The sequence below is a fragment of the Halichoeres trimaculatus genome, unplaced genomic scaffold (assembly GCF_033239565.1).
Source record: "Halichoeres trimaculatus isolate MK-OKI-2021-1 unplaced genomic scaffold, fHalTri1.1 fHalTri1_scaffold_10, whole genome shotgun sequence".
Lineage (NCBI taxonomy): Eukaryota > Metazoa > Chordata > Actinopteri > Labriformes > Labridae > Halichoeres > Halichoeres trimaculatus.
In genome coordinates this window covers 14067296-14082758 of record NW_027437187.1, presented here as the reverse complement: position 1 = coordinate 14082758, position 15463 = coordinate 14067296, and the positions used below count along the sequence as shown (strand labels likewise).

Sequence of the window (15463 nt, the reverse complement as noted above, 5' to 3'; positions counted from 1 at the left end):
TACTATATATATATATATATATATATATATATATATATATATATATATATATATATATATATATATATATATATATATATATATATATATGATCTTGCAGAAACATTTTCAACCCCTGCTTTTCTACATGTATAACACAGGTAATTTATGTGCACAAAGCAAATCTAACTGATATTAACACATACCCATTTTTTTATAGTAAATGACAGTCAAAGGCAAGCAAAGGGATGTTTTTGTTGAGTAGTGCCTGAAAATCCAGAGATGCGTTCACAAAAATCACTGCAGAGCATGAGTGAGATGAGTTAATTAATGTCAACAGCTGTTCGTAATGAGCACCAATCAACCAAGCCTTGGGGATCCTTATAAAAGCAGCTCTGAGCCTGAGAAGGACATGGCAGCTTGGCTTTGCTGAAAGACACACAGTGCTCTATCAGCAGGTATGGGTTTACATTTAAAGTAGCTTCCTTTAGCTTTTATGTTATTCAATTGCTCTTATTTAATGAGTGCTAACTTGCTTGCTTTGAATTTTTCAGTTCCTTGGGGCACACTGAAGTGCGGACAGATCCTAACTTTGACAATTCAAAGATCAAAATGATGTAAGTATGTGACTGATTGTGAAATATTTGCTAGTTTACCTCTCAACCTGATCCTATCTGACAATGTGTTTGCAGGATTCTGTGGATTTCATGTCTGCTGATTGGAAGCATCACCTGTGCTCCTGTTTGGAAGAGTAAGTTCACATTATACTCTAAAAGCTGTTATACTTCTACATAAATCCCAACACATCCCTCTTCCATGTTTAGATGAAGGATCAGGCACTCCTGGGTCTGGTTCAGACACAACAGCCCCAACATACCCTGCTGCTGGGGGTTCAGGAGGAGCGGGCTTTTATCCTGGAGTGCATGCTGGTGGGTATGATGGCAGTGGCGGCAGCTATGGTGCTGGAGTGTATGCTGGTGGATATGATGGCAGTGGTGGCAGCTACGGTGCTGGTTATGGAGCTGGCTATGGAGCAGGATCGGGATCAGGAGCAGGATCAGGAGGTGCTGGCTGGAGTGCTGGATCTACATCATCTACCGGGGCTGGGGCTCAAAGCTCGGGGCCAATCTTCAGTGACGTGTCTGACCTGGATCCAGTCTACGGCTTCAGCCATCGTTCACGCTACCAGCGAGGAAGAGCAGTGTTTGCCCAGAGCCGCTACACTCCAGGGGAGCTGCTTGTTCAGCCCATGCCAATTTACAGGCCAGTCATCAAAAACCCTGTGATGCTGAACATTCCTGTCCAAGAACCTGTGCAGCTACAAGTTCCTGTGAAGGCACCTCAACAGCAAGTTCAAACGCAACAGGGCTACTGAAGCTCTCCTCTGGTAAGAATTACTTCGATTTCTTTTTTTAAGGCATCCTCTTCAGCTGAAAGTCTAATTTTATGCTTCTTTGCAGGTCTCTGCGTTTGTGTGGTCTGCCAATAAACTTGTTTAAACAAATCTTTTGGTGTTTGTCCTTTACTTCCAAGGTGGTCTAAATTTGTTAACTGGTGATAATAAGCCTGAGTTACAGTGGTTGATAACAGAAATTTAAGGCTGGGATGGTACAACCTAATGGACTTAGATTCTTTAAATTTGCATCATACATCCTGTTTTGGTTTAAAGGTCATGGCAGCAAAACTTGAGCTTTAGAGCCTGAGGTAGTCATCACTTAAGGGAAAACCCTGCAATAATTTTTAAATCTGTGCCAGATACCATGGTACACCTTCAGGGGTGTTCAACACCAGACAAAGAAACTATTTGCAACAATGAGGCTTTCACAACTCCAAGAGTGCAGCTAGCTTAAACGCTGGGACCAAATGATTGTGTTCTTTAAAGACTTTAAATTTTGCTTGGAAGGTTTCCAGGCAGTTGGGATTAACACTAAAATGGTAATTCATGATTTAAGGGGGGGCTGAGTCTTTTAGAATTAAGGATATGAGGAGGTACATTACTCTATGGATTTATGAAACAATTTAAGGGTTTCTTCCTTACAGTACAATTAAAAGATTAAGGGAATATGGAGAATATTGTACCCTTGAGTAAATTTGGTTTACATGAAGTTCTCCCAATGGACATCTCCAAAGGGGGAGGACTTAAACCAGATACTGTTTGAGTGTGTAAGTGATTCTCAAATCTTAAAAATGGTTGTAATGGACATTTTACACCATGTCCTTACTCTTTAAGTTGAGGTTGTAGCTTAAAGTGAGCCCTCATTTAGAAAAGCAACACAACAGAATTTGTAGTATTTCCATCAAATGATGATGTAAGAGGGGAGACAAAGCCATTTGTATTTTTTCTTGGCTTCCCAGCATCAGCTGAAAACTGTCCAGATAGAGCTTCATAGCTGTTTTAAAAATAGATTAAGACTGCTGCTTGTTTGCAAGACAATTACACAGAATTGTTGTAGCACTGAATATAAATTTAGATTGAAATCTGCCTCACTCTGCACACAATAATTGTGCATCTGGAAAGTGCACTTCTGAGCAGTGTGTTTGAGTATCCAAATTTAGAATCAAAGGAGGAACAGCAGCTCCCGCAGTATGGCATCATTCATTTCAATTGCTTATTAAACTGGGTACTAAAGAGGTCATCGTGCTTTTTCATATTGGAGGGGGGGAAAATTAAGCTAATTTTTTAGTTGTCAACACCAAACCTGGGCAAAGTTTCAAATTGTAAGTTTAGCATTTGTTAGCGTAATCACTGGCTGACACTTCAGGATGTTCGGAGAAGCTTGTGTAAAAATTGGCATATGTTACTGAAATCCACAGGAAATAAACTCAACCATCTCTGATTGATGAGTCTCTTCAAAGTTGAATGGGAAAGACCGGATTACACACGCACACACAAAAAAAACAAACAAAAAAAAAAAAACTTGAGCATAAGCACTTTTGGTTACTTTGGATTACTATATCTCCAAGGGATATCACCTTATTTCTCCATTTGGCATTTTGAATAAAGAAACAGGGTTGAAGTCAGGACCAACAGTGTGGGACAGCTCCTCTGAGTTTTGGTATGCTTCACTGCCTTAAAGAGATAGAGGCTGAAATAAATCTTTTCAAAACCCCAAAGCTGACATAATTGTTGTTTTTTCAACTCTTAATCATGTCAGCCGATTTAAAAAAAGCCATCATAGAGACAATAAAAAGGATGAAAATAAGCACAATACTAAAGCACTGTTGTCCAAGCCCTGACATTAGGAAACCTCTGTCAGATCACAGTCTACTGTTGTCCTCTTTTTTCCTACATCTCACAAACTATCAACAAACTACGGATTCAATGAGGTATAGCGAAGGATTGGAGACATTTAAAAATATAAGACAGCCACAGGAGAGAAGATAAAAGCAAAGAGTTTAAATAAAGTCAAATTATTCAAGTAACTGCAACAATGTTCTTTAAATGTGTCGTATTTAAATTAGATAATAATTATTATTCAGCATCTCATATTAGAACCTCCAGGTTTATTAAAACGCCATCAGTGGGGACGAGGGGCAGTTGAAACAAACTAAGATGGCCTTTAAATGTAACCAAAAACATTGCATTGGAGAATTTCGTCTTTTGAATTCTAATGTAAAGGAAATCACCAACATCTAAAATACACATAACATGTAAAGGGGATGATCCATGAGTTCAATATCTACGCACAAGTCAGCTACAAGCAGCAACATTTGGTGGGTTTTTATCTGATGGGACTCTAACCTTGATGGAAGACTTTGTTTTTTTCTGATAATGAATGATACACAAAATAAATTTTGAGATTTAAGGGAGTCTCAATGCCTGAAACACTCTCGACACTTAACTAAAGCATCAACCCCTAAACACTTTTGAGCAGAATTTCAATGTCCTTAATTTGGACTTCAAGACAATAACCATATGTTTTTTAAAGAGTGGGCTTATATTCATCGTTTGCTGTAGGCTGCATTATTTACATCCCCGTGTTAACAAGTGTGTTGATTAATCACATGCAGCTGTGGTTAACACCAGCTGTCTCAGATCAGCAATCAGTCTCCACAGCATTAGGAACCCTTTAAAAGCAGCTCTGAGCCCAGAGGACATCACAGAGGAGCTGCAGGTGGGTACACCATCAGGTTGGGAAGCAGTACTAAGGTGACTGGAATGGTTTAGGAACACAACTTTAATTTTTTCATTTTTCTGCTTGTGCTTTTTCTTCAGGTTAGGAACTTCAACTGACTGCAGACCAACCTTGACAACAGCAGGATGAGGTGAGTGAATGGATTGTTTAAGGAAGCTTCAGTCTACATGTTAGTTAATTCAAAGGGGAAAAAAATGAAACTTTTCTCTACAGGTTTTTGTGGATTTCATGTCTTCTGATTGGAAGCATCACCTGCAATCCTTTTGGGAAAGGTAAGCTCAGGCAATGCCTCAAACTGATGCTTCTGCTTTTCAATGACTAACTTTTATTCTCTCCAGAGCAAGGAACAGGTACCACAGGCCACATTGCTCCAACATACCCTGCCGTTGGGGGTTCAGGAGGAGTGGGCGGCGGCTCCTCTTCGTCTAATCCAAGCTATTCTGGTGTTGGACTGTATGATGGCAGTGGCGGAAGCTATGGTGCTGGAGTGTATGCTGGTGGATATGATGGCAGTGGCGGCAGCTATGGTGCTGGTTATGGAGCTGGCTATGGAGCAGGATCAGGAGGTGCTGGCTGGAGTGCTGGATCTACATCCTACGATGGTGCTGGGGCTCAAAGCTCGGGGCCAATCTTCAGTGACGTGTCTGACCTGGATCCAGTCTACGGCTTCAGCTATCGTTCACGCTACCAACGAGGAAGAGCTGTGTTTGCCCAGAGCCGCTACACTCCAGGAGAGCTGGTTGTTCAGCCCATGCCAATTTACAGGCCAGTCATCAAAAACCCTGTGCTGCTGAACATTCCTGTCCAAGAACCTGTGCAGATACAAGAGCCTGTGAAGGCACCTCAACAGAAAGCCATTCCTGTTAGATTCCAAACCAAAGGAGGATACTAAAGTGCTCTGGTAAGTATCGGTCAAAATCTACCTCTTGAAGTCAGTATTGCTCAGATCTGATTCTGTTTGTACCTTTCAGGTCTGGACTTCATGATGCCCCACTGCTGCCTTTTCATAAGAAACCAATAAATGACTTAAGTGAACTTTGTCTTGTTTGTACACTTGATTTGTTTACCTTTTAATTGGTCTTTTTGAACAGTTTGAAAGAACCATTGATCAACTAAACCACCTCAGACATTTGCAAAAGCACTGAGCCTTTATGGCCTTGTAACTTTGAAAGTTATAGCATCCAGAAACTTCTTAAATGTCTTAAGACATTTGGACATTGGGTCTGATCAAGGGCAATGTGTAGTTCCCTCTCTACCCACCAATGGAATTTTCAATGGCTGTTAAACTTTAGTTTTGAAACTGACAAACACATGAGCTTCTAGTGTTCCAAAATGCACTGCTCAAAACAAAGGGAACACTTCAAACAGTGTAACTCCAAAGGTCAATCACATGTCTGTCAAACTGTCCACTTGGGAATCAACACTGACAATCAATTTCACATGTTGTGCAAATGGAAAAGACGACAGGTGGAACCCCAAATAAAGGAGTGGTTCTGCAGGTGGTGACTACAGACCACTTCTCAGTTCCTGGGCTTTCTGGCTGATGTTTTGGTCACTTTTAAATGCTGTCAGTGCTTTCACTCTGGTGGTAGCATGAGATGGAGTCTACAACCCAGACAGGTGGCTCAGGTAGAGCAGCTCATCCAGGATGGCACATCAATGCGAGCTGTGGCAAGAAGGTTTGCTGTGGCTGTCAGCGTAGTATCCAGAGCTATGGAGGTGCTAACAGGAGACAGGCCAGTACATCAGGAGTCTAAAGCCGCGTTTCCACCAAGCAGACCGGTTCGGTTCATCTTGGTACAGTGAGCTTTTTGCGGCGTTTCCACAGACTCATCCCGGGACAGATCCCCAAAAACCGAGACGAGCCGTCCCACTTTTTTGGGACCCTTTCGTATGGGTGCCAGACTGAACCGATCTTGGAATGTAGAGCAACACACTGCAGACGGTTGATTGGTCAAAAGAATCCTCACTTACCCCGACAGCGGCTGCATTTCTCCTGGTGGCACACAGACTTCTCTGAAACGAAGCTTGATTGCACTTTGTAACAGAGAGCTACATGAAAATCACAGAGAGGACGAAATGCTGCATGTCTTCCATCCGTGCTCTTTGTTTACTGTGTCGTGTTTTCTTCTTTGTTGGATTTAATAGCGGGGTAAACTGTGTAGTGCTGCTACAGCGTCACGCTATTGTTTAATAGCTGCGGCTTCCGGCATCCGGCTTACACGCCGCCTACCACGAGAGGGCACAGTTTGCTGTGGAAACGCAAACGGGATCAGGCTTAACTGTACCAAACCGTCCCAAACCGTACTGAACCAACCCGGACTGCTTGGTGGAAATGCAGCCATAGAGGAGGCCATAGGAGGGCAACGACCCAGCAGCAGGACCGCTACCTTTTCCTTTGTGCAAGGAGGAACAGGAGGAGCACTGCCAGAGCCCTGCAAAATGACCTTTAGCAGGCCACAAATGTGCACGTGTCTGCTTAAACGGTCAGAAACAGGCCCAATCCTAATGTCCACACTCACTGACTTTGAGGCGCGCTCCCGCAAAGTTCATGAGGGCTTAGGGCTGTCCCACTGTCTAATCACGAAGTGTGTGAGGGATCTCTTGCTGACTTTATGAGCCCTTACTGCACCCTTTCCGTGAGTCAGCATGGTTGCAGACTTACCATGAGGGAACTACCCAGAGTTCATTTTAATGTGACATGAAACCATAGAAACACGGGGTTCCCAGGGGAAGCCCACAAACACGGCAGGTTAAATGAATGCGTAATATGGAAATTGAAGAAAGAGAGATGGCAAACAAGAAATTAGACCAATGTTGATGCTTCATAAATATAAGTCGACCTGTCTTTAAGAATAAATGTATAAAACCGCCGTAATCTTCCCAAATATTTATATCTTTGCACATACAGTATGTGCACTTTAATGAATTAATCCAGATTTTGCATATTCATATTTCTTTCAGTTTGGTGGATAAACTGTGTTGACTTATGGGAGCATACAGATAAAATGCCATTTATTTCAATTCAAAGCTTGTTCAATTACAGTTCATAGAGCTAGCTCACGTGAGCTACATTATGACATGCAGGATATGTGAGAAGTGCCAAAGTGCTGTCCCAATCCCAGTTACACCATTTTGAGCCTTTATAGACTAATGCACTCAAACACTTTCCAGGTGATCTTAAGTCTGTAAGGGCTCAGGGCTCAGGCTTTAGGGGGCATTGAGATTCAGCCACAGACTCCATGAGGGTGGTGTGAGGGCCCGGCGTCCACAGGTGGGGGTTGTGCTTACAGCCCAGCACTGTGCAGAATATTCGGCATAACCCAGAGAACACCAAGATTGGCAAATTCTCCACTGGCGCCCTGTGCTCTTCACAGATGAAAGCAGGTTCACACTGAGCACATGTGACGGACGTGACAGAGTCCGGAGGCGCTGTGGAGAATGTTCTGCTGCCTGCAGCATCCTCCAGCATGACCGGTTTGACAGTGGGCCAGTAATGGTGTGGGGTGGCATTTCTTTGGAGGGCTGCTCAGCCCTCCATGTGCTTGCCAGAGGTAGCCTGACTGCCATTAGGTACCAAGATGAGATCCTCAGACCCCTTGTGAGACCATATGCTGGTGCAGTTGGCTCTGGATTCCTCCTAATGTAAGACAATGCAAGAGTTCATGTGGCTGGAGTGTGTCTGCAGTTCCTTCAAGATGAAGGCATTGATGCTATGGACTGGCCTGCCCGTTCCCCAGACCTGAGTCCAATTGAGCTCATCTGGGACATCATGTCTCACTCCATAAATCAACGCCATGTTGCACCACAGACTGTCCAGGAGTTGTCGATCTGAGGATCCTTTAGTCCAGGTCTGGGAGGAGATCCCCCAGGAGACCTTTCGCCACCTCATCAGGAGCATGCCCAGGTGTTGTAGCGAGGTCATACAGGCACGTGGAGGGCACACACACTTCTGAGCCTTATGTTGACTTGTTTTAAGGACATTACATCAAAGTTGGATCAGCCTATAGTCTGGTTTTCCACTTTAGTTTTGAGTGTGACTCCAAATCCAGACCTCAATGGGTTAAAACATTTGATTACCATTGATAATTTTTGTGTGGTTCTGTTGTCAGCACATTCAACTTTGTAAAGAACAAAGTATTTAATAAGAATATTTCATTCATTCAGATCTAGGATGTGTTATTTTAGTGTTCCCTTTATTTTTTTTGAGCAGTGTATTATGTGGTTGCCCATTTTCCTGTTTGCAGCATGGTGAGTGGGCTTTACCTGCTCTGAGAAGGAAGGACCTGCCAAGCTGAAAGGAGGAAAATCTGATTGAAAGGTTTAAGCCAAAATTGGTTTATTAGGTTTTACCAGCTGATGGAAGGTAATGAGGTATGCGTACCCAGGATTACCAATGGTATTTCCATAAAATGAAAGCCAAAGGTACTTTGAAAGCTGGGCCTGGTGTCTTATCTGCCTTCTCACAATATTCCATAGATACTCTATGGGTTTCAGGTCCTGTAGCTTTAATCGTGAACCGAATACAGTACTGTCATTGTTATGAAGCTAGCTTTTGGTACTTTGGTTCAGGCAAAGTTTAACAGTGAAAAGCAAGCTATGTGTTTTTCTCTGCTGAAAACAATTCCTTGGATTTATTTTGTAGTAATGGAGAACAATGGAGCTTAATTGGCATAAAGGGAACCCCCGCGGTCACACTGGCCAACTGTGCCGTGCCTAAGCACGCTTCAGCCATAAAGCACGTTTGGAAAGGCCAGTGTGACCGCTGTGTACTGTACCTGTGTACTGTACCTGATTCCCTTCCGTGCTTCGGCACGCTTCGAAGAGGTGGGCTTCGGCACGGTTTACTTCATGCACGAGCACAAGCACGCGGACAGCACGTGCGATCCATTACATATAATCACCACGAGCGCATCTCTCGACAATCATTTTAAACAAAGCGGGGGTGTTCGAGAGCTGTGTCGGGCGAAAATAACTTAACATAAGTCCAAAAGTTGCAGCAGTGCTCTCTGTGTCTCATTGTGCGGGCTCTGATAAGATCGCGCTTCGCGTGTGACAGCGCTCTAAGAGCGCATGCACACTGGCCATCCAAATCGTGCTGTGCTTAAGCACGATTGCCCCCCCCCCCCTCCCCCCCCGCGCAGCACTGTTCCCCAGCTGGAGGGTATGGCCAGCGGTCACACTACCCCAATATGAACCAGACTTTAGCGGGTATCAGACGCGCACGGCCCGCCTATATCATCGTGAAGCGTTTGTTTACATGAAGCGCGATCTCATCAGAGTCAGCACAATGAGACACAGAGAGCACTGCTACAACTTGGACTTATAGTAAGTCGTTTACGCCCGACACAGCCCTCTAACACCCCCACTTTGTTTAAAATAATTGTCGAGAGATGCGCTCCTGGTGATCATACATAATGGATCGCACGCGCTGTCCGCGTGCTTGTGCTCGTGCATGAAGTAAACCGTGCCGAAGCCCACCTCTTCGAAGCGTGCCGAAGCACGGAAGGGAATCGTGCTTGAGCACGGCACAGTTGCGGTCACACTGGCCATTCCAAACGTGCTTTACAGCTGAAGCGTGCTTAGGCACGGCACGATTGGCCTGTGTGACCAAGTCCTTAGACCCTTCAAGCAGAATAAAGTTAGGTTCTGAAGCAACATGTGCTGCCTTCCAGATGGCTATAAAGGGTTAGAGACGGTGGGCACTTGTTATAATGTGGGGTGCAGACAGTGAAAATGGGAAACCCAAAACTGTTCCAACCAGGATAAAGAGTTTGCAGGTAATACTTTTTTCTCTATTTGGACAGCCACAATCAGACAATCATGTTCTGTGTAAAACTGGAGCAAAAAGTACACAGGAGCAGGTGTGAACGCTCTTCTTCTAACCCCACAATAATACAGCCAGCCAGAAACCCTTTGACTCAAAGCTAATGTAGCAGGCTACCTGATTACCTATCCAATCAAGCTGCAGCTCTGCTGATTACTGAGTCATCAGCTCACCCATAAGAAACAGTTTTCCTTTTTTCCCCCCTTTACCAGGGTCAACCACAGACTGTATATAGAGTGGATAGCGTGGCTCCGCCATTTATCATTGTACAGTTTTGAAGCCAAAATACCTCCGTCACAGGCGCAGCCATTGTAGCAGTTTGCAGCCAGAGTCTGCGCAGTAGAGACAATGAGGGATTCTGGGAGAATCTGAGTGGAGCTGGGTGACAAAAATATATATTTTTTCTTCTTACAAGAGTCTAATCGCTTCTTGACTCTACCTCCCGACATATTTTACAATCCCTGAAAAAAATACACAAGAACAGCAGCTGTCAATCATAGTTAAACATTACGTAAAGCCTAGTATGAAACCTCATATAGCTAATAAAAACAAAACTTTTCAGAAAAAAAAAAAAAAGAGGACTTGGATACAAGACAGTCAAATGATATCTTGAAACCACCGCAACAATCAGACGTGAGAAACATTTCTTTGAGGTGTATTAATTTTTAAGTTTGACCACAGCCCATCTGGAATGACTGGAAATCTGGATTTTTTTAACCTATACTGCAGCCAGCCACCAGGGGGAGCAGTTTTTGTGGCAACCTCACTTTGAGCAGAGCAAGAGGACGTCTTTTTTTTTTTTTTTTTTTAAAAGTCTAGAGTCAACACAACAGACGTAAGGGCAAACACATAAGTAGGAAGACACATCACTTGTAGATGGGGAGGATTGCTCACCTTCCTCTCAATCTTAACACAAACTAGATGGTGTCATTTGGCTTAATGGCAGCAGCATTCTGACTTTGACTTAAGATGAATGTTTTCAGCCAGCTAAATGCTGAAGAAAGACAGGGTATTTTGAGCTTGCATGTAGCACATTTAATGGGGAGCTACAAAAACCTCACCTCATGAACTTGAGCAGGGTTTACAAATAGTGTTGCAGAGCTACATAAATGAGTTTTAAGTATGAAAATATATAACCATCCAGTGAGAGACAGTGTTGAAGTATTGTATACTGTTGGAGGCTTTGGATAGAGTTAGTTTTAAGGCAAATACCTGATGTACACCCTTTTATTTGTAAAATGAAATAGAGCAGGAGTCAGGCAGTAGGTTGAAGTTACTGATTGATCAGAATTTATGGCTCAGGACCCCTTGACTTTATCCCCTGTAAAAGAGGATTGCTTTGAAGAATCCGTTTCCTTTTTAATGGAAGCATGCAAGGGTTCAGTCAGACAACCAGGCTGTTTTAGTCTACCAAGGTACCATGAATAATCAAACAAGATTAAGTTTTCTAAAGCCAGTTTATTAGCATTTTGTAACAGGGCAGCTGTGAGGTGTCCAAAGCGCCAGAGCTGCAAGCCAAAAAGAAATTAAAATAAGTTAAGGATCAGCAGGAATTTGAATGGTAATAAATATCAGAGATTTGTATCTTACCAGAGAGCGCTTTAGTATCCTCCTTTGGTTTGGAATTTAACAGGAATGGCTTGCTGTTGGGGTGCCTTCACAGGCACCTGTAGCTGCACAGGTTCTTGGACAGGAATGTTCAGCAGCACAGGGTTTTTGATGACTGGCCTGTAAATTGGCATGGGCTGAACAACCAGCTCTCCTGGAGTGTAGCGGCTCTGGGCAAACACTGCTCTTCCTCGCTGGTAGCGTGAACGATAGCTGAAGCCGTAGACTGGATCCAGGTCAGACACGTCACTGAAGATTGGCCCCGAGCTTTGAGCCCCAGCCCCGGAAGATGATGTAGATCCAGCACTCCAGCCAGCACCTCCTGATCCTGCTCCATAACCAGCACCGTAACCAGCACCGTAGCTGCCGCCACGGCCATCATATCCACCAGCACCGTAGCTGCCGCCACTGCCATCATACAGTCCAACACCAGAGTAGCTTGGATTAGACGAAGAGGAGCCGCTTCCCACTCCTCCTGAACCCCCAACAGCAGGGTATGTTGGAGCAATGTTGCCTGTGGCTCCAGATCCAGAGGTACCTGGCTCTGAAGAGAAAAACAAAATGGAGTTTATTGAAAAGCAGAAGCATCAGTTTGAAGTCTGGACAGAGCTTACTTACTGTTCCACATGGGATTGCAGGTGATGCTTCCAATCAGCATCAGCAGACATGAAATCCACAAAAACCTGTAGAGAAAGGTTCAGTTAAAAAAAATAACTAAACTCACACATATGGATTGACACACCTTTGAACAATCATTCATTCACCTCATCCTGCTGCTGTTGAGTTTGGTCTGGAGTCAGTTGAAGTTCCTAACCTGAAGAAGAAACACAAGCAGAAAATTGGAAATAAATTTACATTCCTAAATGCAAGTAAAACCATACACGCCATCAAACTGCTGCTCCCTAACCTGATGGTTTACCTACCTGCAGCTCCTCTGTGATGTCCTCTGGGCTCAGAGCTGCTTTTAAAGGGTCCCTAATGCTGTGGAGACTGATTGCTGATCCGAGACAGCTGGTGCAAAACCCTTCAGGTTGTAGTTGACGGTCAAGTTTTTGAGGATCCAATGCTCCTTGTCCATTTAAAGCCTTGACAGGTTCATTTACCATTACTTGGGTTGTGTTATGCAAACAGTTTTTCTTCAAGAGACAAGTTTTCATTGACAACCTGGCATGGGAGGCCTTCTTTGTCATTTTATGGCAACTCGGTTGTGCATACACTCAAATTACCATGTCAGTTCAAACTAAGGTTTGCAGAAAACTCTCAATGAAATTATACAATTTCACATAAGATTAGCTTCAGAAAATTAAGCTTTATGAGTGGAACAGTGTAGTATTTATTATCAAGCCAGCTGGAATAGAGTCATTTTAGAGCTACAAAATCGCCTTTGTCTTGACAATAAAGACAATATAGTGGGTAAAATGCATAGTTAAAATCTAGTGATTAATTATCTAATAAAGAAGTTGTTTGAATTTAAAAATAGTAAATATGATGGGTTTTTTTCTTATTTTGATACATTTGCAAAAAACAAAAACAAAAAACAAACAAGGAATAAAAGTAAATTCAGAAATTACAAAAAAATTCAAAAAGTTGCAAATTTTCATGAAATCACAAATACACTGAAATTTTAAAATTATGCAAAAATAAAAAAAATGAAGTTCAGTATAATAATAATAATAAAAAAGAAGACATTTAAAAAATTATCACAAAGTGATCAAAGAAAATAAATCTGTATTTTTATCTATTTATTTATTTATTTATTTATTAATCAGGGTGTAAAACTTGAGGTTAGTCACAGTTGCATGGAAAGTTTGTGGGCTATTGATGTTGTAGGAGGTGAAGTAGAGCCATGGCAGGCTTTTTTGACAGATGTGATGCATATTTATTTCAACAAGATGTCAACGCATGATTTTATTTACTGTCAATGTCTTTAATCATCAGTACCCACCGTGAAAAAAAATATAAAAAATCTTTTTTCAGTAATAATCTTTAAGCTACAAGGAGCCACTGCAAAGAAGTAAAAGAGCTGCATGAGGTTCCAGAGCCACAGGTTGCTGACCCTTGGACATTATACATTATAATATGATTACTGCACAAATGACAACTGAAACTGAACTGAAATGAGACAAATTATATATTTTGATATTAAGATGAGAAACATTATAATGAGACTGATCTAAAGTTATAGCTTCAATAAATAGCAACAGATTAAAATAGGATCAAATTTGGCAGTGATAATATGAAGGGATCACTGTCTATCTGTCTATCTATCTATCTATCTATCTATCTATCTATCTATCTATCTATCTATCTATCTATCTATCTATCTATCTATCTATCTATCTATCTATCTATGTCTCTGTTATATTTCATATTTTACTAAGTTTGTTGTAGAGCTTTTGCTAATCAAATTCAAATTCAAAATTAGCTTTATTGGCTTGTAGTTTGTTGTTTTTTTCCCCACATGTTGTCGTTGTTGATCTTCATCTTTTATTTTACTCAGAGCGGTCAGACTTAAGGTTCAGACAAACATGTTTAAAACCTTGTAAACCTTCTGTCATTAAATAGGTACAGATAGCAGTCAAAGCCTGGTAGGCTTCAACGTCTCTTACAGAGACTCTGGCTGCATTCATCTGGGACCTGCATTATTGACAAGGGCAGGGTCAGTCAATCACTCTGCAGGTGTGCTTTACCACCAGCTGTCACTGCTCAACAATCAGTTCCCATAGCATCAAGAATGACTTAAAAGAAGCTTTTAGAACATGGTAACACTACCACATTGAATCTCTCAAAGAGAAAAATCTACAAGTTTGTCAACAGGTACAAGTCAAGTTTGTTTGTTTGTCTCTGATACAGGTTATTGTGATGATTTGTAGGACTTGATCTTTAAACTTGAGTTTTTTCATGTTTATTTTAGTTTTGTGGACAATCTCTACTCAGTAACTGAACAGCAATGAGGTAGGTAAAAGGCATCTGTTGGTATATGGATTCCTTCTTGAACTTCTTGTCACATGTATGTTTTGTCATTACAGGGTTCTATTGGTTGTATGTCTCCTTGTAGGAAGTATTTCCTCTCTTCCAGTTTGGCAAGGTAAAAGATTTAAAGGGGGAATTGATACTTTTTTCTTGTGACTACATTTTATATAGAAATGGTCCCTCTTTTCCTTCAGAGCAAGGGGTAGATGCTCCTGGGCAAGGAGCCACAAGCCACATGGTGCAAACGGGTTCAGAAAGAGTGGAGAGTTCTGGTCCTGGCAGCAGCTCCTCTCTACCAAATCTAGCCTCGCCAAGCTTTTCCCCCAGGGCTGGAGGATATGCCACTGGGTTTGATGGCAGTGGTGGCAGCTATGGGGCTGGATCTACGCCTGGGGGTGGTGGCGGCTATGCTTATGGTCCTGCTGGTGCCTACGATGGCAGCGGTGGCAGCTATGGCGCTGGTTATGAAGCAGGATCACATGGAGGTGCTGGCTGGAGCGCTGGATCCTCTACATACGACAGTGCTGGGGATGAAAACTCTGGGCCCATCTTCAGTGACGTGTCTGACCTGGATCCAGTCTACGGGTTCAGTTCTCGTTCACGCTACCAGCGAGGAAGAGCAGTGTTTGCCCAGAGCCGCTACACTCCAGGGGAGCTGCTTGCTCAGCCCATTCCACAATATGTCCCAGTCATTAAAAACCCTGTGATGCTGAACATTCCTGTCCAAGAACCTGTGCAGCTACAAGAGCCTGTGAAGGCACCTCAGATTCCAGCCAAAGCTCAAATGCAACAGGGCTACTAAAGCACCTGCTGGTGAGACAATTGGATCCAGGTATCTTTTACCCCTCGCTGGATTCAGTGACTTATGTCTCTTCCTTTGCAGGGTTTGTATGTGACTGAACTTTTCGGTGGCCAGAGACCAATAAATACTTCGGTTACT

The 15463-nt window shown here is 42.7% G+C and overlaps 4 protein-coding genes across 4 annotated transcripts; 3 read left to right on the top strand and 1 right to left on the bottom strand.

Annotated features, from left to right (window-relative positions):
* The first annotated feature begins 327 nt into the window (after positions 1 to 327).
* On the top strand, positions 328 to 1483 carry LOC141796141 (uncharacterized). The gene is made up of 5 exons (XM_074677104.1): positions 328 to 437; positions 534 to 596; positions 672 to 730; positions 804 to 1366; positions 1440 to 1483. The coding sequence occupies exons 2-4, from the start codon at positions 592 to 594 to the stop codon at positions 1352 to 1354; spliced, it is 615 nt and encodes a 204-aa protein (XP_074533205.1). The 5' UTR covers positions 328 to 437; positions 534 to 591; the 3' UTR covers positions 1355 to 1366; positions 1440 to 1483.
* Positions 1484 to 4148: 2665 nt separating this feature from the next.
* LOC141796822 (uncharacterized) lies at positions 4149 to 5150 on the top strand. Its single transcript, XM_074678094.1, has 4 exons — positions 4149 to 4245; positions 4329 to 4387; positions 4454 to 5016; positions 5087 to 5150. Exons 1-3 carry the CDS (start codon positions 4241 to 4243, stop codon positions 5005 to 5007), a joined length of 618 nt encoding a protein of 205 aa, XP_074534195.1. The 5' UTR covers positions 4149 to 4240; the 3' UTR covers positions 5008 to 5016; positions 5087 to 5150.
* A 6230-nt stretch (positions 5151 to 11380) lies between these two features.
* Positions 11381 to 12408, bottom strand: LOC141796798 (uncharacterized). The gene is made up of 4 exons (XM_074678068.1): positions 12315 to 12408; positions 12169 to 12233; positions 11533 to 12094; positions 11381 to 11450 (listed from the first exon to the last, which is right to left on the bottom strand). The coding sequence occupies exons 1-3, from the start codon at positions 12317 to 12319 to the stop codon at positions 11544 to 11546; spliced, it is 621 nt and encodes a 206-aa protein (XP_074534169.1). The 5' UTR covers positions 12320 to 12408; the 3' UTR covers positions 11381 to 11450; positions 11533 to 11543.
* A 1831-nt stretch (positions 12409 to 14239) lies between these two features.
* Positions 14240 to 15462, top strand: LOC141796823 (uncharacterized). The gene is made up of 4 exons (XM_074678095.1): positions 14240 to 14367; positions 14465 to 14505; positions 14580 to 14638; positions 14718 to 15462. The coding sequence occupies exons 2-4, from the start codon at positions 14501 to 14503 to the stop codon at positions 15323 to 15325; spliced, it is 672 nt and encodes a 223-aa protein (XP_074534196.1). The 5' UTR covers positions 14240 to 14367; positions 14465 to 14500; the 3' UTR covers positions 15326 to 15462.
* Position 15463: the final 1 nt, after the last annotated feature.

What these genes read in the sequence shown, in the direction of transcription:
- LOC141796823 (XM_074678095.1), top strand. An exon ending in CTCTCTTCCAGTTTGGCAAG is followed by an intron (nt 14,639 to 14,717) that starts GTAAAAGATTTA and finishes CTTTTCCTTCAG; the next exon opens with AGCAAGGGGTAGATGCTCCT.
- LOC141796141 (XM_074677104.1), top strand. An exon ending in CTGTGCTCCTGTTTGGAAGA is followed by an intron (nt 731 to 803) that starts GTAAGTTCACAT and finishes TTCCATGTTTAG; the next exon opens with ATGAAGGATCAGGCACTCCT.
- LOC141796798 (XM_074678068.1), bottom strand. An exon ending in CTGCAATCCCATGTGGAACA is followed by an intron (nt 12,095 to 12,168) that starts GTAAGTAAGCTC and finishes TTTTCTCTTCAG; the next exon opens with AGCCAGGTACCTCTGGATCT.
- LOC141796822 (XM_074678094.1), top strand. An exon ending in CTGCAATCCTTTTGGGAAAG is followed by an intron (nt 4,388 to 4,453) that starts GTAAGCTCAGGC and finishes TATTCTCTCCAG; the next exon opens with AGCAAGGAACAGGTACCACA.